This window comes from Panthera onca, chromosome E2 (genome assembly GCF_046562875.1).
Source record: "Panthera onca isolate mPanOnc1 chromosome E2, mPanOnc1 haplotype 2, whole genome shotgun sequence".
Classification (NCBI taxonomy): domain Eukaryota; kingdom Metazoa; phylum Chordata; class Mammalia; order Carnivora; family Felidae; genus Panthera; species Panthera onca.
The window spans coordinates 10,552,759-10,578,317 of record NC_138353.1 but is presented as its reverse complement, the minus strand read 5'-3'; the positions used below and the strand labels follow the sequence as shown (position 1 = coordinate 10,578,317).

The window sequence follows — 25,559 nt, the reverse complement described above, 5'->3', positions numbered from 1 at the left end:
CATAACTCCTCTCCCATGTAGGAACCTTTTTTTTTTTTTAATTTATGTTTTTATTTTATTTTTGAGAGAGACACAGCATGAGCGGGGGAGGGGCAGAGAGAGAGGGAAGCACAGAATCTGAAGCCGGCTCCGGGCTCCGAGCTGTCAGCACAGCGGGGCTCGAACTCACAGACTCTGATCATGACCTGAGCCGAAGTCTGTTGCTTAACCGACTGAGCCACCCAGGCGCCCCGGAATCTTTTTTTTTTTTTTAAATTCAATTAACATTTTATTTTTAAGTAATCCCTACGCCCAACCTGGGGCTTGAACTCACAACCCTGAGATTAGGAGTCATGTGCTTTACCAACTGAGCCAGCCAGGCACCTCCCCCATGACGTAGAAATCTTTTCAAAGAAAGAAGACACTTCTAAGCCTTGGCACCTGTTGGCCCCTCACCTTAAATGCCTTCTCACTTGGTTATCTCCTACTCATATTTCGCGTCTTGGTTCAGACTTCCCCTCCTCCAGGAAGTCTTCCCTGCCTACCCTGCAGGGTGAGGTCCTCCCAAGACCTGCTGAGAGAGCCCCTCCGGGAGCTTCCCTCCCAGCTCTGGGTACTCAGTCCCAGTCTGGGTATTTACAACGGAGTGGACATCAAAACTACTTGATCTGTGTTGGGCCCTGTGCCAAACACTTGATCTCAAACTCTCCTCTAATTGTATACAAATAGGCATGGTTATTGTCCCCGTTTTACAGAGGATGACACTGAGGTTCAGAGAGGATGGTCACTTGTCAAGGTCACACAGCAGGGAAGGGCTGAGCTGGATTCGAATCCTGGATCCAAACCCGTCACGGCAGGCTTCCCACACACACCCCTAAACATCTCAAAAATCGAACCCACAAGGTGAGCGATGAACACAGAGACAGTCGAGCAGGGCCTTAAGAGCGCAGAAATTAAGGTGGGACAAGTCGAAGTTCTGGCTCTGCCACTCTCGTTGTATGACCTTGGGCAAGTTTGATGACCTCTACGAATGTCAAAGTCCTCAGCGGTAAAATGGAGCTGATGTTAGCATCTACTTTCTAGGCTGATTGTTGGCTGTGATAGGAGGTTGTGGGGTCAGGTCAGGCCGCCAGGACAAAGAGGCTGGGGGAGTGGTCTAGCTTCTGTCTCCAGAAGGGGAGCCCCAGCAGAGCCTTAAAGGGATCTAGAGCCATAGTCCCACATGGGTAGCGGCTGAGGGCTTGGAAAGGATGGCCTGCGAGGGTGTACAGCTGGGGGGTGGGGGCAGGAGTGGGAGTGGCATCTGGGGAGGTTTCCTAGGTCATCAGAAATTTCGGCGTTTTCCTAAGGGCACTGAGGCACCTCGTAAGGCTGGGAAGCGGAGGATGAAGAAAGGAGACGGGTGTATGTAACCAAACTTCCGAGTCTTGCTCCCGACTTGGGCATCCGGGGCGCCTTCAGTTAACAGCTAGCAATACTGACCTCAAGGTTGAAACTTTATTCCGTTGGTTTGAGAAGCCACGCGTTTTTCGGGGGGGGGGGGGGTGGTGGTGGTGGTAACTGCCCCGATTTGCTCAAGGTCACACGAGTAACTGGCAGTATGGCTAGCCTCGCGGCTCTGGTTCTGCGCTGGGCACGGTGCTGCCTGGCAGCCACACCCACCAACCCGAGGAGACGGCGGGGAAATCCCACCCTAAAACCCCCCGAACTTCTGCCGCCTCGGGACACGGTAACTTTGGGGCGGGGGGCCACGCCAGACCTTCCTCCCGGCCCCCCGCCCCGCGAGCCCCCTTCCTCCCCGCCCCCCCCCCCCCCCCAATGGCTCATTCTAAGAAGGGCGCTGTCTGGGGGCCCTCTGGTCACCTTGTCCTCCGCGCGCTCTACGGCGAAAGGGCCCTGCGCAGGCGCGCGGAGGGCGCCTTCGGGGCCCGCGCTTTACGACACTTGTGCAGCAGCGGCCGCGGCAAGTCGGCACTCCTTCGCGACGATTCGGCCGGGTGCCGCTGGCGGCCGTTGCCAGGGTGGGGGTCGCTTTGCGGCATGGCGATGGCGGAGGGCGAGCGGACTGAGTGTGCTGAGCCCCCCCGGGACGAGCCCCCGGCCGATGGCGCCCTGAAGCGGGCAGAGGAGCTCAAGACGCAGGCCAACGACTACTTCAAAGGTGCGCCCGCCCGGGAGGGGGCCGGGGTGGGGTGGAGAGCGGCCCAGGGCAAGGGGTGCCCGGCCCGCGCGGAACCATGGCAACGCGGAGCGGCAGCCTGGGCGCGGGGCAGGCACTACCAAGTGACCCGGCGTGGGGAGGCAGGATGGCGCGACCCGGGGGGCGACGGGGGGGGGGGGGCGGCTCTGACAGAAGGGGTGATAGCGAGAGGTGGCGTTCGGAGCGGGTGCTGCTAAATGGGGAGGCCGGAGAGGGCGCTACCAAGTGTCAGGCGGGAGGGGGACGGGAACGAGGGCACTTCCAAACGTGAGGTCCTTGAGAGGTGTTAGCTATGGTGAGCCCTATAGAGGGCGCCTTCAAGTAGTGACAGGGGGCTCGGGAGTGATGGTGCTACCAAGTGGGGAGGTCTAGGGTGGGTGGCACCAAGTGGGGCCTGGGGGACACTGTCCCAATTGAGTAGGGAATTGTAAGGGCGGAGGGGGGGCGGGGATCGATCATTAGGTGGCAAGGCGAGGAGGTGGGAGATTTGGGGTTGCACGAGGAAAAGGGATGCGTGGGAGGCTCTGGGAGTAAAGGTGGGGGAAATCCCAAGAATAGTATGACATGGGATCTTGGGAAAGAGTAAGATGTGGGGGCACTCATTCATTCATTCATTCATTCAGCATGTTGATTGAGCACCTGCTATGCGCTAGGGACTCTGCTGGGCTCTGGGGTTATAGCGGTGAATGAGCCACATGTGGCCCTGCCCTTTTATAGCTTGTAATTTAGCAGGAGAATCAGACATTGAGTAAAAACACCAGAAACAATAAAATACTTAGAAGTTGTGATGAGGGCTTTGAACCCCCCCCCCCCCCCACAGGGTGTGAAGTGGAGATCGGGCTGGAGGCTACTGCGGTCAGGGAAGGCCTTAACTGAGGAGGAGGCATTTAAGTAGAGAAGAGTCACAAAGGAGTGTTCCAGGTGGGCGCAGAGACATGTGCAAAGGCCCTGCGGTAGGAAATGAAAGACTGGCGTGGCTGAAACTTTAGCGGATCAGCAGGGAGACTGATACAAGATGCGTTTAGGACAGGGGCCAGCCCGGGTAGGGTTTCATAAGTCACTGCAAGGCTAGTTTGGATTTTACTCAGGTGTCCAAGAGGAGACCCTGAGTAGACAGATGGTCCAGTCTGGAGCTCTGAGGAGAGGAATTCAGGCATGGTCAGCCAATGAGGGGAATAGAACACCCTCGGAATGGATGAGGTCTTGTAGGGAGAGAAGGGGCCGGAACCTTGAGGAATTCTAACGTGTACAGAAGAGGAAGAAGCTGAGGAGAGGTGGTCCGTGAAATGGAAGGAAAAGTCAGGAAAGATGGGAGAAGAGAGTGCTTCCAGAAGGAGGGCGGCTGTGGCCCGGGTCACATGCTGCCAAGGCGAGCACCGAGCAGTGCCCGTGGGATTTGGCTCCACGGATGTTGGTGCCAGCTAGCCTTGACGGGAGCAGTTTCTGGGGACCAGTGGGGGTGGGCGTCAGCCTGGAGGATACCGAAGAGCAAACTGGGAAGTAAGGAAGGGACAGCAAATGTTGACAAGTGAAGTGTTTCATCCTTAGGGATGAGAGGAGGGGAGGGATCCAGAGCCTTCGCAGCCCTCGGTGGGAGCACAGAGGGATTCAGAGTGGGAACGTGGGTCAGGCTGCAGCGCCGGAGAAGGAGGTAGGAAGGGCCCGTGAGAGATGAGGCTTGGAGGTGGAGCCTTGGCGGCTGGCTGGGGGGGGGGGGGGGGGGTAGGGGGGTGCAGATGTCATCCTGGGGGCGGTGAAGAGGCCCGGTGAGATTCCCCCAGCTGCCTGGCTGACATTGGATGCGAGAGACGGAGACAGGTGAGAGGCGGTGGTGGTGCTGACCAGAGACCGAAAGCGATTCAAGAAATGCATCAGAGAGGAAAAGAGGGCGGCCGCCTGGAGAGAGGGAGGAGGGACCTCCCCCCAGGCAAGGAGAACGGGGTCGGGGTCGGGGAGGCCTATCCTGGCAAGGGGAGCGGAACCTGGCACCAGGGAAGTCAGTGGGGCTGGAGTGGAAGAGGCAGGAGAGGGGGCTGAGCTTTCTGCTGCGGCCTCTGGGGAGCCGTGGATAGTCCTGAGGAGGGGAGGGACCGGGTCAGGTTTGTGCTTTAGCGAGACCCCTGCGGAGGGGCAGGACCGGAGGCTGGGAGACCTGGGAGGAGGCTGGGGCAGGAACCTGGGCCGGGCAGGATGGAGGCCAGACCAGGACAGGGCGGGGCCGTAGGGATGGTGGACGGATTTGAGAGATGTTCAGGAGGCTGGCCTGGCTTTGGGGGTTGAGGGGTCAGGAGAGGCGTCCAGGACAAGGCACAGCCTCTAGCCGGGGGACAGCGAGGAAGGTGGGGCCATCCCTGAAATGGGGCTCGGGAAGAGCGGCAAATAGGAGGGTGGGTGCTGAGGCAAGGTAGGACTTCTGGGAAGCCGAAAGTCACGGGGAGGGGCTCCTTGCCCTCCAGGCCCGGGGCCCTCGGAAGCCCGAGGGCTGGGCAGGCCGCCAGAGGTACTGGCACTGAGCTGGCTGAGAGGAGAAGGGCCCTCCTGGTCCAGGCCCCTCACTGTCTGGCAGGCGGTGGCAGGCACCGAGCCCCAGCCTCCGGGGCTGTGGGAATAACAATAAAAAGAATAATTACCGCTCTCCTTAATTGAGCCCCTGTGGTGGCCAGGTACAGCTTCATCTTTCCCGGGGCGCTGGGAGGGAGGGAGGGAGGAGCGGCCCTGTTTGTTTCTTAGAGGAAGCTGAGGCTCAGAAGTGAAACCGCTTGCCCAAGGTCAGAGTGTGAGCCCGGATATCCCCCTTCCTCGCCACGTGCTTGGTGCCCCTGTTCAGAGTCCTTACCTGGAGCTTGCAGGCAGAAGAGGACAGCCCTTGATTGGGCTCAGGCCCCTTCCGGAAGCCCTGGGGGGCAGAGCCTGGTCCCCGATGTTGCCCAGCTCTCTTCCCCTCTCTCTGGGCCTCATCGCCCCCCTTCTGTAAAACGGGAGGGCTTGTATTTAACCCCCAAAGACGCCTCTGGGTCTCTGGTTTTGTCGACATGGTTAAGAGCTCAGGCTGCCTGGATTCAAATCTTGTTTCTTCCTGTTTCGTGCTGTGTGACCCCTGGGCAAATGGCTTAACCTCTCTGTGCCCTGGTGTCCTCCTCCTCTAAAATCTGGAGGACTGGATGCGCTCGTAAAGCAGATAGAACAGGTTCAGGAACCGGTGTTGTTGGGCAGGTGCCTGAAGTGCAGCTCCTCCCGTTTCCTCTGCTTGGTTCTCCTCTTTGTTCACTCATTTTTTACTCACTCCTTTTGCAAGCATCTGCTGATCGCCTTCTCTGCTGTAGCCGCATTTCACGCGAGAGTTTATTTAGCCCTCAGAGCCACTAGACGAGGCAGGGCAGGGCCGATCGGGCTCTGAGACACCAGGCTCCCCACCCCAGGCCAAACGGGCCCCGTGAGTAACACCTCAGCCGTCAAGAGAGCTGGCCAGCTGGCCTCTGGAACACAGCCAGGAGGCTGAAGTAGTCCTCGAAGGCACTGGCATTCCAGGGAGGGTCCCTCAGACTTAGGCTGTCTGGTTCTGCCCTGGCTTGTTTCTGGGAAGTCCTGGGCTTGCCCTCCGGGTCTCCCAGTCCTGGAGAGACACACCCATCGCCTAACGGTGATGGGCAGGGCTGGGATAGGGGAGCCCAGGGGCTGGGGCGGCCCAGAGGAGTGCCTCACCCAGCCTGAGAGCGGAGGAGGGCTTCCTGTAAGAGGGGACATCTGAGCCATTTGACAGATTGCCAGATATTAGCCTGCAGGAGGGATCGTTCTATTGTTCTGGCCGTCTCCCCAAGACCTGACTTCTTTTCCTGGTGTCATTGTGTCTGTCTGTCTGTCAGTCTCTGTCTTCCTTCCTTCGCCCATTCATTCAAGAACTATTCATGGAGCCTGGAACCCTCTTCTTCCATCTTCTTCACCAGACTCACTGTCAACCTCTAGGTCTCTGCTCTGGCATCATCTTGGTCTGCCCCTGTGCTAAACACTCTGGGTCATCATTGTCTGGAGGTGTGTGTGTGTGTGTGTGTGTGTGTGTGTGTGTGTGTGTCCCCCATTGGACTGTGAGCCCTAGGAGGGCAGGGCAAAGGACTGCTGTGTCCTCAGACTGAGCAGGGGCTCGAAGAAGTAAGACAAATGGGTCCTGCCCTCACAGGGCTGAGGTTCAAATTGGGGATGTGGATTATAAGCAAAGAAAACAAAGGAAAGTCATGGTTCATCCAATGGCGCTGGAACCACGCTGGAGAAGAGTGAGGTGGGAGTTAGGGTAGGAATTCCCATTTTAGGCCAAGTGTTAGGAGAAGGACTCTGAAACTCCAGTCCAGAGGGGGTACGTAAGTTGCCCAAGACACCCAGCAGGTAAGAGGTGGGGCCAGGATTGGGCCCGGGCCACCTGCCGCTGTCTGCGTGCTCCTTGTGCTAGGTTTCCTCTCAGGGGTCACCTGGTGTGAGAGTGAGGCTGGGCGCGTTTGGGTCTTGGCTTGGCTCGGAATTGCCACCTGCCACCTGCCTTGTGATCGCAAGCACGGGATCTCCCTCTCTGGGCCTCCGTACCCTCGTCTGGAAAATGGGGCTAATGCAGCCGTCCTCAGGGTTGTTGTGAGGGTTCAATGAAGGGACTCGTGTACCAAGAGCCCCGCACGGCAGCTGGCACATCATGGTCCCCCAAACCAGGCAAGCCTCTGAGCCTTGCTCTCCTGCCTGTCAGATGGGCACGTGGGAAGGGTCCAAGCCTGGCTCTGCAGATACAGACTGGGTGTCTGACCTTGAGCAAGGCTTCTGTGGCTCATCTCTAAAGTGAACACCAGATGGTGCTTATGCCGTGGAGATGTGAGGATTCCACGGGTGAAAATGTAAAGCGCAGGGCACAGCCATAGCTCGTTGCAAACAAAATCAGCCTTTCCCCCTTGGTCAGACACATCCTGTCACTCTACGCCTAGAACATCGATATCTACACCCTCCGTGGCTGTGGCCTTCGGGATCTGTCTTGCCAGCCTCCCTGCTCTCAGCCTCCTCCACCCCAGCCACACCAGCCTCTCAATGGTCCTCGGACACAAGGCGTGCGCTGGCAGCACACCCCCTCACTTCCCACCCCGGGGCCTTTGCACCTCCTGTTCCTTCTGTTGGGAATGCTTTTCCTCCTGTCCAGTTTGTTGCTTCCTTTGGGTCTCTGCCGGCGTGTCCCCTTCTCCTTGAGGCCTAAGTAGGTTCCTTCTCCTTTCCCACTTCCTGTTCTCCTACTAGGCCCCTTCTTTGGGCTGGTTTACTTGTGTGAGTGTGGGGGCTGGCCAAGCAAAGGGCTCAGGGCAGACTCACCTGTGCTGGATTCACAACATCTCGGCTCCGCCACTCATTAATCTGTCCTCTCCGGGCCGTGGGACCAGAGGAGGACCCTCTGGAAGTCCTCCCTGGAAGAAGTATTGCCCCGGTTGGCGCCTTAAGGGGTGACGGCTGGGGGTGGTGGGGGGGGGTTGTGTGGAAGTGACTTTGAGTCCTGGGGATTCGAACCTGAGAAGACCAAGCCCGTGCCGGGGTGGGACGGTTGGAACAGGGAAGAGGGGGCGGGCCGGAACAGACGTTTCTGAGCTCAGCTGCGGACCTCGGTTTTCCCACCCGTGGGTGGGGGGGCCGGGCCAGGACCCGGCCGCGGGGCCTCTCCTGCCGGGTGGCAGTGGTCTTGCCTCAGGCCAGCTCCTCCGTCTCCTCAGCCAAGGACTACGAGAACGCGATCAAGTTCTACAGCCAGGCCATCGAGCTGAACCCCAGCAGCGCCATCTACTATGGGAACCGCAGCCTGGCCTACCTGCGCACCGAGTGCTACGGCTACGCGCTGGCCGACGCCACCCGGGCCGTCGAGATCGACAAGAAGTACATTAAGGGCTACTACCGCCGGGCCGCCAGCAACATGGCGCTGGGCAAGTTCCGGGCCGCCCTGCGTGACTACGAGACGGTGAGCCGGGCCTCGGGGTGCTGGGCAGGCGGCGGGAGGGTGTGAGGAGGCCGGGCCCGCGTTCACTCACCCCTCACTCGTCCAGCGGCTCGGCCTGGAGCACGCTTTGTGGGTTCCCATCCCGGCTCTGCTGTCACTTGCTTAGTGAAGTGACAAGTTACCTGGCTTCGCTGTGCCGTCTTTTTTTCTCAATTGTTTTTGGATGCTTGTTTATTTTTGAGAGAAAGAGAGAGAGAGACAGAGCACGATGAGCAGGGGAGGGGCGGAGAGAGAGGGAGACACAGACTCCGAGGCAGGCTCCAGGCTCCGAGCCGTCGGCACGGAGCCCGCCCGACACGGGGCTCGAACTCACGGACCGTGAGATCATGACCTGAGCCGAGGTTGGACGCTCAACCGACTGAGCCCCCCCCCGGGCGCCCCAAGTGCCTTCTTGTCCACATCACGAAATGGGGAGAACACTGAGACCTGCCTCTAAGGGTTGCTGTGAAGAATAAATGAGTTTCTGCTTTTTGTGCCTTTAGACCAGTGCCTGGCACGTAGTCCGTGCTCTGTACCCACGAGCTGTTACGGTTATTGGCACTGTTGGTGGATGAGAGCCACGCAGCCATATTCTGGTGGAGTTCCAGTCCGGAGGAGGGCAAAACGCAGACCTGTGTCCTAGCTGAGGCCAACAGAGTCCTCGCAGGCGGGGTACACGCTCGGAAGAAGGCGGAACGGGGCGATGAGCTGTAGAGGGCAGCGGGTGGGGCACGTGTTGTGATGAGGTGACAAGGGAGAGGACCCAGCGCACCGCGGGAAGTCACTAGTTCACCGGCTCGTCAGCCACTGCCATCGCTACGATTGCTCTGATGGTAACGGCAGGCGCTGTGACATCCGGGGGCCAGCGCTCACTCCAGGCGTGTCCCATGCCCTCCCTGGGGACTGGCAGCCCAGGGCAGGGCAGGGACGGTGATGAACCCCACTGTGCGGATGGGGAGGCTGAGGCCCAGAGAGTTCAGCTACCGGCCCGTCAGCATGCAGCTGGCCAGTGGCAGAGCTGGGATTCGAACCCAGGCCCCCGTGGCTCCCCGGCTTCAGAGAGTGAGCCCCCTGAAAGGAAGGAGTTTGCTTGTTCGGTTTATTGGGTCAGTGCTTGGCACCCTCAGGGGCTCAGTCGGAGCGTGCTGCGTTATTATTTCCCCCTCACCCCCATCCTATTTTATTTCGTTCACCATACGCGCTGAGCAGCCTCTGTTGGGTGGGGAGGGTGCCTGGGGGCTGAGAGCCACAGGCTGCAGTTAGAGGGAGCGGGGCTGGCCGCCAGCCTGGGGTGGAGGGTAGATTTTAGGCCAAGTGAAGTCTTGAGCCAAGACAGGGCCAGGGGACACCTGTATTGGGGTGGGGGCAGGGCCATGGAAGAGGTGGTGGCTTAAAAAAAATTTTTTTTAATGTTTATTTTGAGGGAGACAGAGTGCAAGCAGAGGGGGGGCAGAGAGAGAGGGAGACACAGAATCCGAAGCGGGCTCCAGGCTCTGAGGTGTCAGCACAGAGCCCGATGTGGGGCTCAAACCCATGAGCTGTGAGATCATGACCTGAGCTGCAGTCGGATGCTTAACCGACTGAGCCACCCAGGCACCCCAGAGGCGGTAGTTTAGAGACTGGGGTCAGAATGGAGAAGGGAGTGGGGTGCCCCCTGGCAGGATGGTGTAGGGAGCCCCAGAACAGAGTCCTTACGAGCTTCGGGTCCCAAGCCGTTCCCCAGCCCAGCCTCCCCTTGTTGTCCCCTGGTGTCCTCATCTGGAGAATTGTGGCAAGAGGAGTGGCCACCTCCGGAGTGGCCATGGTGCTCTGGCGAAGTGGTGTGAGTAGAGGTCATTGGGGCGCAGGGTCCAGTAATGAGTAACCCGGGAGGGCACTCAGGGTCGGATGGGGGCAGGGTTTCTCTGCAGGGCTCGCGGTGCGGGGAGAGGCCTGGAAGAGCCGGGCAGGGCGGAGGGCCGATGAGCCTGTGCCCAGGCCTGTGCCAGTGTCTCACCGTGCCCAGAGGTGTAGGGAAGTCTTCCCCGGGCGGGGGGGCAGGGAAGGACCCTTCTTGTGGCTCTGGCCCAGTCGGGGGCCTAACCCCGCCTACTCTGTGAGGCTGAAGATGGTCAGTTCTGGCCGTCTTGTGGAAATAACCACATCGGAACTTCTGCCCAGGCCTTTTATGCCATGGAAGGCAGGTGAGGGGGATCCACAGCCTCTTGGGGACCAAACTGAGGCGGGGGCCATGCTCAGCATTTAAATCGTCACAGCCTGTTTCCCTGTGGTGGCTTCACCAGCAGCCGTGGGAGTCCCCGCACGAGCCTGTGATCCTTGTGGGCCCTCCATGTGCCTGTAGGCTGTCCGCCTCTCCACGCTGCCACATCTCATCGGGCTCTGTGGGCAACGGGCAGAAGGGCCGGCCCGGGGCAGTTCACCCTCCGGTCTCTACCTCCTCCCCTCCTCCCTTCCAGAGCTGTCTGGAGACATGCTTGCTGGAGCCTCAGGCCCGCTCTCAGATCCTGGCGTCCTCGGAGGCGGAGCCAAGATGTGACCTTGGTTGAATAACAAGCCCGAGGCTCTGCCTCTCTGTGGCCTGGCCCTTTCCTTTCTCAGCCTCAGTTTCCTCATCCGCACGCTCACCGTGGGCCCAGCTCTGTGTGAGCTCTTTACGTGTGTGAATTCAGTCCATTGTGCAGGCAGGAAACTGAGGTCTAGAGGGGGAAACCCCTCCTCCCGGATCTCCTGGCCGAATTGGGCCCTGAACCTAGAGTTCCTGCCTGTAGCTGTGAGTGAGCTGTGAAGTCAGTTTAATGGTTTGAGACCAGCACCTCTGTCTTTCATCAAATAGAATAAAGAAAACAACGGTTCATTCGGAGGAAGTGGGTATACGTGTTTGTGAAAAGCTCGTTTTCACTTACGTAAACACAGGCGTGTGATATAAAATATGTATTCCTTACCGTGAGTCATAGGCAAAAGCCTCAAGGTCACTAATGTAGGAGTTGGTACTGGCAGCGCGGTCGGGACACCCCAGCTGTAAGCCGTGTGGCCCGGAGTGCTTTGGCTGTCTGCCCTCGGTGTCCTCATCTGTAGAAGGGCCCACCTCAGGGCCTTCTCGGGACGATTCAGGGAGATTTGTACATTCGCAGCGGGACCTGCCCACACTACACACTTGATGGCATTTCTCATGGGGGTGTCGGGGCGGGGGGAGCCCGTGGCCCACAGGAAGGGCTGTTTGCAGGTACCAGGACCTTGTTAGGGGCCCCGGGCGGGGGAGGGGTCCACGTGTGTCTCCCTCTGCTGGTGGGCCCTTCCAGGGCCCCTCAGTAGGAACAGTCTCCCCTTTCCACCCCCTCGTCTCAGGTTAGTCCTCTCAGAGGGACCCTTGCTCCCGGATTCCCTGTCCCATTTTGGGGTCCTCTTGTCGAAAGACTGCCCTTCCCCCTCACCCCACCATCTTCTTTCCTGTCTGTGGTTGGCGCTCAGATGGTCGTGTGGGCCCTGGCTGGATCTGGGGGACTCCCGCAGTCCCCACCCCGCTTCGTGGATTTTGGGGGTTTGGTTCACAATGCGGCTCGCCCTCGGGTTTCTTCTCACAGCATAGTCCAGCGCAGTCAGTCAGAAATGCGTCTTGCCTTGCAAGCCCGTGCAGGCGCCCGCACACCTAAGGTGTGGCTGTCCCCACGGTTGGGGGAGCAGTCAGCTAAGGCCTGGCACGGTGCTCGCCGTGGGCGGGGCGCGATTGGGACCTGCCTGCCCTCGTAACGGAGTCGTCACGCCGACCCTGTGCGTGGGGACTGTTTTCCCCGACCTACAGATGAGGAAACCGAGGCCCAGAGTGTAGTTCGCTCCCTGAGATCCCGCAGCCAGGAAGTGACGGTCTCGTACCAGAGTCAAGCACCTGGCCCCTGGAGGCACGCAGCGGGCAGAAGCGTCTCGGCCTGGTATCCTCCTGTGGCTCAGCCCCACTCCGGCGGGCTCTCTTCTCTTCTGTTTTATTATAAATAAAAGGGACACTGAGTAAGACCTCAGTTAACTCACTAGAGGGTGTCGCCCTGTAGGGTGAAAACCCTGGTGTCCTGCTTACGGCTGTCACTGTGCAGTGCCTGGCCTAGGAACCTGGCTCTCCTCCAGCTCTCCGTGTGCCTCAGATGGGCACGGCCCCTCCCTGGGGCACAGCTCGTCATCTATGCAGGGTAGGTCATCCAAATGACCCGCCACGCGTACTCACGTGGGTCCCCTGAGGTCAGGAACGCTCAGCCTGGGCCCGGCTCTCGCTGCTGGACGACAGTCCCTCACCCTCAGTTCCAAACTCGGGCCGTCCTGAAAAGGCCACCGTTGTAGTTAAGTTCGGGCAACTCATCTGGTGGCAAAATCTGACCTGAACTGACGAGAGGTCATTGATGGTCTTGGTGCCTCCACGTTGGGTGACTGGAGGCTTTGCTGCAGTGGTGGGAATATGTGTGACTACTCAGTGCCCCTCGGATCTGCTCGGGGCGTCACGTAACATAGCTGTTCCTGGTTACCCGACACGTGCGAACCTGTGTTACTGTGTCACTAGCTCGAGCACTATGGGTCTTGCCCGTGAACAAGCCCAGCTGAAGGTGGCACTTTTTAGAAACAGCTTTTTTTTTTGTTTTAAGCTGATTTATTTTTGAGAGAGAGAGGGAGAGAAACAGAGCGTGAGGTGGGGAGGGGCAGAGAGAGAGGGATCCGAAAGATCCCAGAATCCGAAGCAGGCTCCAGGCTCTGAGCAGAACCCGATGCGGGGCTTGAACTCAAAGAACCGCGAGTTCATGACCTGAGCCGAGGTCGATGCTCAACCAACTGAGCCACCCAGGCGCCCCTAGAAACAGCTTTTGGAGAGTGTCGTAGCTTCACGTGCAGTGGTAAGGAGGAGTAGAGATCCCGTTCTCCCGGTTTCCCCCGCAGCACCTCTGGCGTGACCACACAGACACCACAGTCAGGATATGGACCCCGACACGGTCCACATATCACTTTTTACAGAAGAGTCTAGTGTTGAGTTCTGAACCACCAGGCCCCTCCAATCGGGAGCAAATGACCCCCCGCGGGAGCAGGGAGGCCCAGCAGGGCCACTTCCGCTTTCCCAGCCCCATAGTGAGTCCTATAGCAGCGGCCACCGGGCCTGGAATGAGCACTCTGGCCGACGGAGCCCTCTGCAGGGGTGCTGGCACCCTGCCCTCGTCCTAGAGGCTGAGGCGGGGCTCAGGACGGGGAGGGCCTGCCTTCAGCCCCTGGAGGCCTGGCCCTGTACGTCCCTGGAGGGCATGCGAGGTGCTGTGGGGACGAGTGGCCGAGTGACGGTGGGCAGGGAGGGAGCACCCACCGTGCTGGTGGAAGTCAGGATCCTAGGCAGGGAGAAGACGGAACTCTGGCTTCTTGGGCCTCAGATTCCCCATCCATCAAATGGGGCTTGTGGTAACACCCAACAGAGCTGCTCTGCAGGTAAAGGGAGCAAGTTTGCCGTGCTCCGGCACATAGTAGGTGCTCAGGAAGTGAGCCGTGTGTTGTTACTGCTGCCGCTCCTCTTTTTCCGGCCTTGTTGGTATTTGTCCCCATCCTCCAGCCATCCTGCGAGTTCTGTGAGAACAGGGGACTGGCCAGGGGAAATGCTGAGTGCTTCATCATTTCCTTTCGGGGGGGGGGGGGGATTCATTCCCTCCTGGGACGCAGCCGCAGCCTCACGGGGCTGCCTTCCAGTGGGGAGAGAGCCATCTCCAGCCGTGCTTAGGGCTGGGGCAGGTGAGCCAGGGGCTTGTGGGCGTCCAGAGGGGTGTCTGACCCAAGCTGGGGGGGTGTGGGGTGCTCCTCGAGGAGGGGACAGCGGAGCTGACAGCTGGAGGAGAGGAACCAGGAAGGGGTTGGAGACGGACGTGAGGTGTTCTGGACCAGGGGGCAGCCTGTGCCAGGTGACAGGGAGCTGGCACATTGGACACTTGTGAGTTTGGTCTGGCCGGGTGGTGCCGGGCAAACAGAAAGCAGGGGTGGGCAGGCCCTTGTGTGCCAGGCCAATAACTTAAGCCAGGCCTGGACTTAACCCCAGGGTGTGGACTCAAACCCTGTCCCCACTGGGAAGGACTCCAGGGGGTGCTGCCTCCCTCCCGGGCCTCGCGCCACACCCACCCCCAGGTGGAGCCGCCTGGCAGGATACCCGGGCGTGAGCCTGCCCAGCCAGGGAGGAAGCCGTCGCCTGCCACGGCCCGGCTTCCTGCCATCCACCGGGTCTGTGCACCCGTTCCCAGGGTGGATGAGCCACGGTGACCCTCAGGGGTTAGCAAGGGCCTTTGCACAGGCTTCTGGTTCACTCTGCCAGGCTTTCCCCGGGGGTGGCGTCCCCACGCTTGAAGGCCTGCTTTGACACTTCTCTTCACGCCCCCAGCACAGGAGCCGCAGGGACCTAGCTCCTCGGGTGGCCAGCAGAATGGGCAGGCCCGGCGGGGTCCACTCAGAGCAATCATAGTTACAGATAACTGAGTCCTGGACGGGTGACGTCCTCGCCAAAGGTCACACGGTGACGAAGCGGCAGAGCTGGGATTCGGATCCAGCCCTGTCTGCTGCTGAACTTGGGAGGATCCGAGTTTGTAGAAGGCAGGATAGAAGGTGGAGGGAGGGGTGGGCACAGGCTCCTTTTATTGAGAACTTACTATACCCCAGAGTCACGTGCCCGGGGCTTTATTGCGTATGATCCCGTTTCGAGCACGGCGGCCCAGGAAAGGGGCCGTGACTAGCAGCCGGCGCCCGTGTGGACTTTACTCCTGATGGCGCGCTGCACCCACTTCGTGCGTGTCCGCTCCTGTGACCCTCACAGCCACCCTCTGACGGGGCCGCTGTCAGAAGTTCCCTCCCGTAGAGAGGGAGGGACTCGCCGCCCGGCGTTCCTCCGCCGAGGGTTGGCGGGGCCGGGATTGGAAGCAGGCGGCCTGGCTCTGTGGCCCGTGGTCTTGACCGCCCTTCGGAGGAGACTGAGGGGACGCCGCTAGGTGCTAGCCGCTGTGTGCTGAGCCCCGTCTTCATTACTTGTCCTTCCAGCCGCCCTGCCAGGTGGGACGTGTCCCGTCCCCCCTTTCATAGATGAGAGAAAACTGAGGCTCAGGGAGTCCAGGTTCCCCAGCAAGTCCTCGGTTCTTCTGCTGGGTCTGGGCTGTTCATTGCCACGGTAGACCCAGCCCCCGCTTTCCTCTTAATCCCCTCCCCACTCGGTATTGACTGGAACGTCAGTAAAGTGAGCCTCAGCCGGTGTGGCTCCCACGAGGAACCTAAAGCTGAACACGTGCTCCTCAGATGGGACACTTTTAACGACAGAGCTAAGATTTTTTTTTTTTTAATGTTTATTTATTTATTTTGAGAGAGAGAGAGAGATTGGGGGAGGGGCAGAGAGCGAGGGAGAGAATCCCAAGCAGGCTCCACATTGTCAGCACAGAGCCCGACGTGGGGCTCGAACCCATGAACTGTGAGATCATGACTTGAGCCGACACCAAGAGTCGGACGCTCAACCGACAGCCGCCCCAGCGCCCCAGAGCAAAGGGATTTTAAGAACTCCCGCTTGCACGGGTGAACACGTTTGCCCCGCGGGACAGCCCGGCGTGGGCAGCTCTCATCGCCCGGTGTGCGGATGCTCAAGACTGAGGTCTGGAGGTGAGAAAGTCCGGGGCTGCTCCGCCCGCGCGTGGAGGCCGGGTGGTCTGGCTTCCGTGTTCGTGGAGCCCGGGGCCGGGCAGCCGCGGCGTTCCCCCGTCCTGTCTGCTCCTCTGCGCCAGGCGGGCTGTGCCTGGGCGTTGATGCCTCTTTTCTCCCTCCCCCCCTCCTCCCCCGGCCCTCCCAGGTGGTGAAGGTGAAGCCCCACGACAAGGACGCCAAGATGAAGTACCAGGAGTGCAACAAGATTGTGAAGCAGAAAGCCTTCGAGCGGGCCATCGCCGGCGACGAGCACAAGCGCTCCGTTGTGGACTCGCTGGACATCGAGAGCATGAGTGAGTCAGGCCTGGGTGCCTAGAACATTCCACGTTCTTGCAAGCCCTCTCGGGGCCCTGTGCGCGCTGGGGGATGCGGGCAGGGGCGGCCGCGGTCTGTGGCTCCTGCATTCCTGGGAGCTCCACGGTCCGGCGCTGGGGCTTGGGTTCCCGCGGTTCAGGCGAGGCGGACGAGCCCCTCGTCCCGCCATCGGGGCCTAGCTCCCTAGCGACATCTGTACCGCCCGCCCCGCCCTCACGGCCCCCCTCCCTCCCTCCCCCCCCCCCCCCGCCCCCGTCGGATTTGTGTAGGTCCTCTAGGCGCTCAGACGATTCAGTCCTTCGTTCCACAGATAATTATCGAGCGCCTGCTATGTGCCAAGCGCTGTTCCAGGCACCGGGGGTACGGCTGTGAATAAAATACTCTCAGCCCTCGCGGAGCTGATGCCCTGGTGGGGAGAGAAGGGACTAGACGGTGTCGAGTGCTGTAAAACCACGCAGGCAGCGGGGAGGGGGGTGCTGGAAGAGGGGGCGCGCTGCACAGAGAGGCCAGGCACGGCCAGCCTGAACAGAAGCACCTGGCCGGGGAGAGGACCCTTCACCCTCCGTCGTCCTCTCACCCTGTCTGCCCTGTGCCTCCTCTCGGCCTCACGGTGGCTGTGGCCACTGAGTCTTGTCCCCCTCCTCCCCCATTCACCCCAGCCATTGAGGATGAGTACAGCGGGCCCAAGCTTGAGGATGGCAAGGTGACGGTCACCTTCATGAAGGAGCTCATGCAGTGGTACAAGGACCAGAAGAAACTGCACCGGAAATGCGCCTACCAGGTAAGGCCCCGTCAGGTGCTACACACACCCGTGACCCCAGGATAGCATCGCGGCGGCGCTGGCGGGGCCCAGACTCGGCCACGGAGGGCGGCTCGAGGGGGAGGGTGGTCACGGCAGCCGACGCTGCTGGGCACCGTGCGGACGCGGTCTTTATTCCCGACGCTGCGTTCCCACGGCCGGCATTGCCATTTAGTTCCTTTTATTAATAGTTTTCCTCTCCCTGCCCCATATGTTCACGCGTGTTGTCTCTTCCACGAGATCCTGTGCACGTTTGTCACAGTTATTTTAAAGTCTCTGGTAATCCTACCATCTGGGTCATCTCTGGGTCGGCTTCTGTGGTCTGTTCCTCACGTGTCTCATCATTTTGTGTTGGATGCCAGACATCTTGTGCAAAAGAACAGTAGAGACTGGGCTAAATAAGGAGTTTCTACGGAAGATGGAGGCCCTTTCTTCCGTCGGGCCGCTGGCGCGAGGGGCTGTGTCCATCTGATCTGCCGTCTCGGGCATTTTGCTGGACTTAGCCCACCGCGGGCTTGCGGTGTTTTCAGACTGGGATCGGGACTCTCCCTTTAGCCCTGGCAAAGTCCCAGGGATGTCTTGACGTTGTAACGTCTCCAGCTTCTGGAACTGTGGGAGAGCTCTCTGATTTTCAGCCTCGCGGCCAGATTTTTGGTGTGCCGGGGGAGTTCTGTGCTCTCCCGTTCCGCCCCCACTTTTGTGCTGCCTTGCACCCCGCCTTCCGCGACGGCCGTGTGAGCAAGCCGGCAGGTGAGGGGAGAGGCGTTCGGAGGCGGGGGCTTCTCCGGTCTGTCCGCTGTCACCAACGTACCGCTGGCTTCCCTCACTCTGGGCCTCGGCGCCCCTTGGCCTCTTGCCCTCCTGCCGTGCTGCGGGGATAAAAGCCCCAGGGAAGGTTGCTGTCTGCCGTTGACTCATTTAGATTTGAGCGCACGCTCGGCTCTCAGATGGTTTTCGTAAGATTGGATTTTGTGGGTTCGGGGCCTGTTGCCATTAGCGCAAGAATGACCGTAGTCTACAACTTTCTCCATTCTGACCAGAAGTGGACGCCTTCTACTTTGTTTAACGTTTGGGGGTTTTCCCCCTACCTCTTACCTGTGAAAACTGTCAAACCTGCAGAAAAATCAAAAGAACAGTATAGTTAATATTCTTGCCCCCTTCACCCAAATGCACCAATTAACATTTTGACACGTTTCCTTTCTCTCTCTACGTATGCGTGTGTATGCACACACACTTCTTTTTCTTTCCTTCTCTTTTCTCGGTTTTCTTTTCTTTTCATGAGCCAGAAGTAAGTTGCATCATAACCTGTATCTCCTAAAACCAGGATACTCTATGTGACCACAGTTCAGGTGTCTCACCTTAGAAATTTAGCGTTGATAAAATAATACCGACTAATGCAGACCGTCCACAGGCCATCCACAAAATCTGGAAACACTGACAAATCTATATGACAAGGTCAAGGTCATCTTTAATCTTCACGTAGCAAAAACTAGTATTATCTACATTTCCAGACAAATACTTTAACTCTTTAGCTTACCCAGGTTTCCCCGAATTAGCTGTTTTGTGGTTTTGGTTCTTTTGTGGGATTTTTTGTTTGTTGTTTTAAAGTTTTGTTGGTTTGTTTTTTTTGTTGTTGTTTTTTTTTTTTTTAAGTAATCTCTGTACCCAATATGGGGCTCGAACTAAACAACCCCAAGATCAAGAATCACATGCCCCGCTGACTGAGCCAGCCAAGCGCCCCCGTGTTGTTGGATTTTTCAAAATTCAGAATCCATTGACGGATCAAATACTGCATTTTTATCTCCTTTCATCTAGAACAGTCTCCTGCCCTTTTGGGGAGACTCTTCCATGACACATTTTAGACATGTCCAGGCCAGTTGCTTTGTAAAATGTACCACATCTGGATTCATCTATGTTTCTTCGTGATGCTGATTATCTTAAGAGGAACCCAGAGTCTCTGTTTCCGTGTAAAATAACGCTGATGTTTAGGGGCGCCTGGGTGGCTCAGTTGGTCACACGTCTGACTTCAGCTCTGGTCGTGATCTCACAGTGCGTGAGTTCGAGCCCCAAGATGGTCTCCGTGCCAACAGTGTGGAGCCTGCTTGGGATTCTCTTTCTCTCCCTCCCTGTCTGCCCCTCCCTCACTTATGTCCTCACTCTCAAATAAGCTTTAAAAAAAATAATAATCGTAATGTTTCAGTTTTTTTAATGTTTTGGGGCACCTGGGTGGCTTAGTCGGTTGAACGTCCAACTTCAGCTCGGGTCATGATCTCGCGGTCCGTGGGTTAGAGCCCCGCGTCAGGCTCTGTGCTGACAGTTCAGAGCCTGGAGCCTGCTTCCGATTCTGTGTCTCCCTCTCTCTCTGCCCCTTCCCCGCTCACACTCTGTGTCCCTCTCTTTCTCAAGAATAAGTAAACATTAAAACAAATGTTAAATTTTGTAATGTTTTTATTTATTCTTGAGAGAGAGAGAGAGAATAGGGGAGGGGCAGGGAAAGAGGGAGACACCGAATCCGAAGCAGGCTCTAGGCTCCGAGCTGTCAGCACAGAGCCTGACGCGGGGCTCAAACCCACGAACCGCGAGATCATGACCCGAGCCGAAGTCGGTCGCTTAACCGACTGAGCCACCCAGGCGCCCCAGTAATTCTAACTTTTAAATGCCGTGGCTCCTGCCAGCGCTCACTTGTCTGGCCTCCGCTGCCCGTTCCTTGCCTGCCTCTCCCTCACCCTCCGCTCGGCAGTGTCTCTTGGTCAGCCCAGGCTCTCCGGGGCCCGGGGCGGACAGCAGGCCCTCCCCCAGGCCCCACTCACAGCCCACCCTGCCTTCCAGATTCTGGTACAGGTCAAAGAGGTCCTCTCCAAGCTGAGCACACTCGTGGAGACCACGCTTAAAGAGGTGCGTGCCGTGGGGCGGTGTGTGGACGGGCTGGGGGTGGGGGGCTCCCTGGCTGGGGCGGGGCTGTGGAGCTCAGAAACTCACAGGCCCACCTGGCTTGGTCTGCCTTCCCTCTCCCCCTACCCTGTGTCTCTCCCCTGGATGTCCCTCTCTTCTCCTGGTCTCTGTCCCACCCTTTTCATTTCTGTGTCCCCTGCCTGTGTCTGTTGCATGGTTCTTCTCGGTCCGCCATGACCTCTTGCCCCTCCCCTCACCCCTGCCCCCTCCCCACGTCTCTCTCTGGGCCCCTCCCTCTCCGGTGGCCTCTTTTCTTCCAGACAGAGAAGATTACGGTGTGCGGGGACACCCACGGCCAGTTCTATGACCTCCTCAATATATTTGAGCTCAACGGTTTACCCTCGGAGACCAACCCCTATGTATCCTTCCTCAGAAGAGCAGACCCTCCCTGTCCCTCCACCTGGATTTGGGGGAGGCACCGTGGCCAGAGAGCACAGTGGCAACCCGTGAAGGGAGAAGCCTGAACAGTCGCTCGGGCACGGGGATGTGGGTGGAGTGGCCGGCCAGCGTCAGAGTGGCCAGGGCAGGTCCCCCTGCGCTGTGTGCCCGGGGCAGGTGGCTCAGTCCCTCTGGGCCCCAGCCTCTCTTCGTCTTGAAACGGGGCTGCTACAAGATCAGACACGTAACGGCCCCAGGCACTGCCACTCCCCAGCCGCGTTACCATAGCAGTGACGTCACCTCTTGGTGCGTCAGATTCCTCATTTGCAAAATAGGGATAATGGGGTCTGACTCACTGGGTTGTTGAGACGGGTAAATGGGTTCGTATGTGTGAAGAGCTGCGTGGCCCACAGTCAGAGCTGTGTAAGTGATTGCTGATGTGATGACCGTTGCTTGATGAATGGCCACCAGGCCTGTGAATATCGGGTGGGACGGTCCATGTTCCGTTGCCCCTGTGGCAGACTGACCACCTCATGTCACCCTCCACCGTCCAGTTCCCTGAGCAACAGATGAGGCTGGGGATGTCAGCACTATCCCGCTGAGGCTCCGAGAGGCTGGGCGACTGGGCCAGAGCCAACAGCGAGGAAGAAGACCACAGCCCAGATCCCCTAGCCCTGCTGACATCCCCACTCCTAGGGTGGCACCGGCAGGAGCCGTGGGACATGGGGAGGCTGGGGAAGGAGCAGTGCCCCCCACGCCTTGTTTTCCTTAGCAGAGCAGATATTTAATGGCGACTTTGTGGACCGCGGCTCCTTCTCCGTAGAAGTGATCCTCACCCTTTTTGGCTTTAAGCTCCTGTACCCAGATCACTTTCACTTGCTTCGAGGTGAGCTTGTGTGGCAGGAAGGTTTGGGGTCAGTGTGGCCTGGTGCAAGATGAGCTCACCAGGGAACAAGGGCCACCGGGGGGGGGGGGGCGGGGGGGGCAGGGGCACATGTCCATTAAGAGGTGGAGAATTGGTCTGGGTTGAGGGCTCCATTGAGACGTGGGGAATGGGGCCGGGCTGGGGGCTCCATTGAGAGGTGGGGAATCGGGCTGGGTTGGGGGCTCCCGGGGGCCTGAGCGTCAGCACTCGGCACGTGGGAGGTGCTCGGTGACTGTCTGCTGTGGGCTTCCCTGCAGGAGGTGATAAGAGCGAGCCCCAGCGGAAGAGTTGATGAAGCCAGACACGGGGGCCCGGGCAGCTTCCTTGTCTGCCCCAAGCCCTGGGAGTCCCGGGAGGGCAGAACGAGGTTGTGTGCGGGAAGTTGGGAGGCACAGCAAGGGGCGGGCCCACGACAGGCATCTTGGAGGGGCCTGTGTTTTGTTCCAACCTGCCCCCTTCCAGCCTGGAAGGCACGCAGGTTCTCCAGAAAGGAGCCCAGGGCCCCGGGGGCAAGGGACATACCCATGGTCACTCCAGGCTGGGCCGGGCCTAGGCCTTGTGGCCACCTGCCCAGTGTGTGCCTCTCAGAGAAGGGACTAAGAGCAGTGTCAACACCTCACTGGGTTTCTGGTGTGTGTGTGTGTTGTTGGCCTCAGGCCCCTGGACTCGGGCCCGGGGGTGCCCGTGCAGGGGGTGCTGACCGCTTCGCTCTGCTCCTGGCCAGGCAACCATGAGACGGACAACATGAACCAGATCTATGGCTTCGAGGGCGAAGTGAAGGCCAAATACACAGCCCAGATGTACGAACTCTTCAGCGAGGTGTTCGAGTGGCTCCCGCTGGCCCAGTGTATCAACGGCAAAGTGCTGGTGAGGGCGGCAGGCGGGACCCCTCGGGGCCCTTCCCGCGCCCGCGCCCACGAGGGCCACCCTGAAGCGAGCAGGAGGGTTGGGGTGTGGCCGGTGCCTCCGCTCACGCAGCTGTCCCCGCACTACACCCCAGATCATGCACGGGGGCTTGTTCAGTGAAGATGGCGTCACCCTGGACGACATCAGGAAGATTGAGCGGAACCGGCAGCCCCCGGATTCAGGTGAGGGTGGTGGGCCGGGTGACAGCCCCTTCCCTCCCGGGGCCGCGGCACCTCCTGCGTGGGCTTCCTGCCCTTGGCGGGGATGGCAGGGCCGAGCCTCTGCGTCCTCGCCTGTGACTCGGGTTGGCGCACTTCCCCACGGGGCTGTGCCTGCAAGGGAGTGTTCTCGCGCACCGCGTGGGGCGCGCTCTGGTCACTTGTTTGTGGGTTCTGGAGAGTGACGTACCGGGGCTCCCGTGCTGGTGAGGACAGGTGGCCGAGTACTCACACGCACGCACGCACGACTGTGGGAAGTGTTGCACAGGGCATGGGGAGGGTGGGGTGCTGGGGGTCCGGATGGCCTCTCTAGGAGCCACACCAAGGACCGACTGGGAAGGAGGCACCTGCCACGCAGAATTGTCCCGGGCAAGCACAGAGGGGCTCGAGGCAGGTGTGAGCTTCGCACACGGGAGGAACAGCTGGCAGGGCAGTGGTTTTGGGGTGAGCGGGGATGTACTTAAAGGGGGTTGATGAGGCCCTGCAGAGCCTCAGAGGCCTGGGGGATGAGCTTGGGCTTTGTTCCTAGGGCAGCGGGAGCCCCAGAAGGCTTTGAGCAGCAGAGGGGTGTGATCCGAATAGCACTGTTAAAGGGTCCTCCCCCTGCGGGGCCGAAATACATTGGCCGGATCTGGCGGGGCGGTCACGGGGCTCAGGACCCCATTTCGCGTGCCCCTGCCCAGCCTCCACCCCAACTGCGCTGACGTCCCCTCTCCTTCCCCCACCCAGGTCCCATGTGCGACCTGCTCTGGTCAGACCCACAGCCGCAGGTCAGTGTTCCCCAGGCTGGGCCGGCGGGTGCGGGCTGCGGGCAGAGGGGGTGGGGCGGGCGGCACCCTGAGCCCCCTGTCTCCCCAGAACGGACGCTCGGTCAGCAAGCGGGGCGTGAGCTGCCAGTTTGGCCCCGACGTCACCAAGGCCTTCCTGGAGGACAACCACCTGGACTACATCATCCGCAGCCACGAAGTCAAGGCCGAGGGCTACGAGGTGGCACATGGCGGCCGCTGCGTCACCGTCTTTTCCGCCCCCAACTACTGGTGGGTCCCGCCTCCGACCCATCCGGGCCTCCCTTCCCCACCCGCTGTTGCTTGTGTTGCTGGTTTTTCCGTTAACTTTTTGCGGTAGAAAGTTGCAGAGACACACAAGAGCAGGTAAAACCGTACAAGGAACACCCACGTCCTCGTCACCCGGGTTCAGCAGTTGCCAGCCCGGGCCGGCCTCCGGCCACCCCCACCCTGGGCACCACCGCTTCCGTGCTCCGACCCCCCCTGGTGCCCCTGAACCTTTTCGTGCAACCGGAATTCCACTGTCACTCTGTCAAGTGTCAGATGGGATCACCTGAACGCAGAGTCCCGTTTCCTCGTGTCTCTCAAAAATGGCTCTTTTTGGTTTGATTTCTTCCGAGTAACAGGGGACACATTCTTGGTCTTTCGGTTCCCTGTCCCTCCTCCCCTGTCACTTGTAGGCTTTTGGTTGAAGAAACCAGGCCCCTTGTCCCCCAGAGTTGCCTGTGCTCTGGACCAGGCCGCCTACACCCTGCGGGTGCCAGCCAGCACGTTCCTCTGTCCTCTGTTTCTTGGTGGTTAGAGCCAGGGTGTGCTTGGGTCAGAGTCCAGGCTTTGGCAAGCGTCCTGCCTCCGTGGGGGGACATGTGCCCCCCACCTGTCCCCTGCTTCCCCTTCCGCCTCTGCTCCCCTCCTACCTGAACCTCCTGGGCCCCCCTCCTTTCCCCTGGATTCCTGCCTTTCCCAGTTGTCGTCTCTCACTTCTGTGTCTGGGGCTATCTGTGTCCATGCCTCTCTCTCTCTGCTCTCAACGTCTCTGACTCCGTTTCTGTCAGTGTCTCTGATGGGCTCTGTCCGTCTGTGTCTCCCTCTTCACTGGGACTTTCTGCCATCCAGCCTCCTTGGGTCGCTTCCCTCCAGGCCCCTCCCCAGCCCTTCCTTGTGTTTCCCCCCTGCTCCCCACCCCTGACCAGCTGCTCTGCCCCTGTCCCCACAGTGACCAGATGGGGAATAAAGCCTCCTATATCCACCTCCGGGGCTCTGACCTGCGGCCCCAGTTCCACCAGTTCACAGCAGTGGTGAGTCACCCCCTCTGTCCCCTGCTGTCCCTGGCCTGGGGAGCACAAGGCTGAGGCCCAGTCAAGGACAGAGCGCAGTGCTCAGCAGCTCTTGGGGGGCGGGCTGGTCTCTGCATCTGGTGTTCAGACAACCCCCCTGAAGCTGCCCTGTTTCTGTCTCCCTTGCCCTGTGTGCTCTCGTGTCCCAGCCTCATCCCGACGTCAAGCCCATGGCCTACGCCAGCACGCTGCTGCAGTTAGGGATGATGTGATGTGAGGCCCGCATCCCAGGGCCTGCTCCCCATCTGACCCCAGGCCCAGCCCAGGGCAACGTTGGACCCCCTTTTACTTTGTAAAGTTTGTATTTATTCCCCTTTAGGTTTGCAGAGGGGGTGGGGGGCCGGCCAGAGGGTCCGCTCCCCGGAGAAAGAGAAAGGAGGTGGAGAGGCCAGGGTTGGGGCACGTCCGGGCATTGCGGAGGGAGGCCGCAGCGGGTGGGGTGGGCGGGGCCCAGAGGCTTCCCCGCCTCCCTCGTTTGCATGGCCCCTCCCCCCTGAAGCAATAGGGCCCCGCCATAGGAAGACCCCCCCAGAAGGAGGGTCATCAGGGAGGCCTCGCCTGCGTCTCCCCCTCCTGGCGGCCCCGAGACGGGGCTAGGCTGGGGTTCACCCCCTTCCCCAGCTATTTTATGTCTGTAATTAAATATGTTAAAATAAAGTCATTATTGTAAGTCAGCTTGTCTCAGATGGTGGAGCTGCTGGGATTGGGATGACCACATCATCGGGGGGGGGGGGCCTCGAAGCTCCACCCCCCTCATCTCCCACCTCCCTGGGGTGCCCTGGGGTGCCCTGGGGCTGGGGGCCCGACCAGCCCGGCTGCCCTAGTGTCTGCCCTCACGGTGGGCTCTGGAGGGAGCGACTTGCCGCCCGGGAGGGAGAGCCCCGGGCAGCGGCACAGGGTGCGCTCCGGGGAACAGTCCCGCGAGGCCCGGCCGGAGCAGAAGCTGGAGGAGACTCGTTCTTCCCGCCTCCCCCGCCTTCCCCCCCCCCACCGACGATCCTGTCAGCGAGTATGTGCTGGGTCTGCAGCCTGCCCTCTGTCGCGCACAGCCCGCCAGGGCAGACCCCACCCTGGTTCCTGCAGCACCCGATGGAGACGA

At 59.8% G+C, this 25,559-nt stretch overlaps 1 protein-coding gene across 1 annotated transcript; it reads left to right on the top strand.

Moving 5' to 3' along the window:
- The first annotated feature begins 1,855 nt into the window (after nucleotides 1-1,855).
- Nucleotides 1,856-25,134, top strand: PPP5C (protein phosphatase 5 catalytic subunit). Its single transcript, XM_078439654.2, has 13 exons — nucleotides 1,856-2,140; nucleotides 7,906-8,147; nucleotides 15,991-16,138; nucleotides 16,820-16,941; nucleotides 19,789-19,854; nucleotides 20,172-20,270; nucleotides 21,070-21,175; nucleotides 21,939-22,081; nucleotides 22,215-22,302; nucleotides 23,068-23,108; nucleotides 23,197-23,375; nucleotides 24,340-24,421; nucleotides 24,610-25,134. Exons 1-13 carry the CDS (start codon nucleotides 2,020-2,022, stop codon nucleotides 24,670-24,672), a joined length of 1,500 nt encoding a protein of 499 aa, XP_078295780.1. The 5' UTR covers nucleotides 1,856-2,019; the 3' UTR covers nucleotides 24,673-25,134.
- Nucleotides 25,135-25,559: the final 425 nt, after the last annotated feature.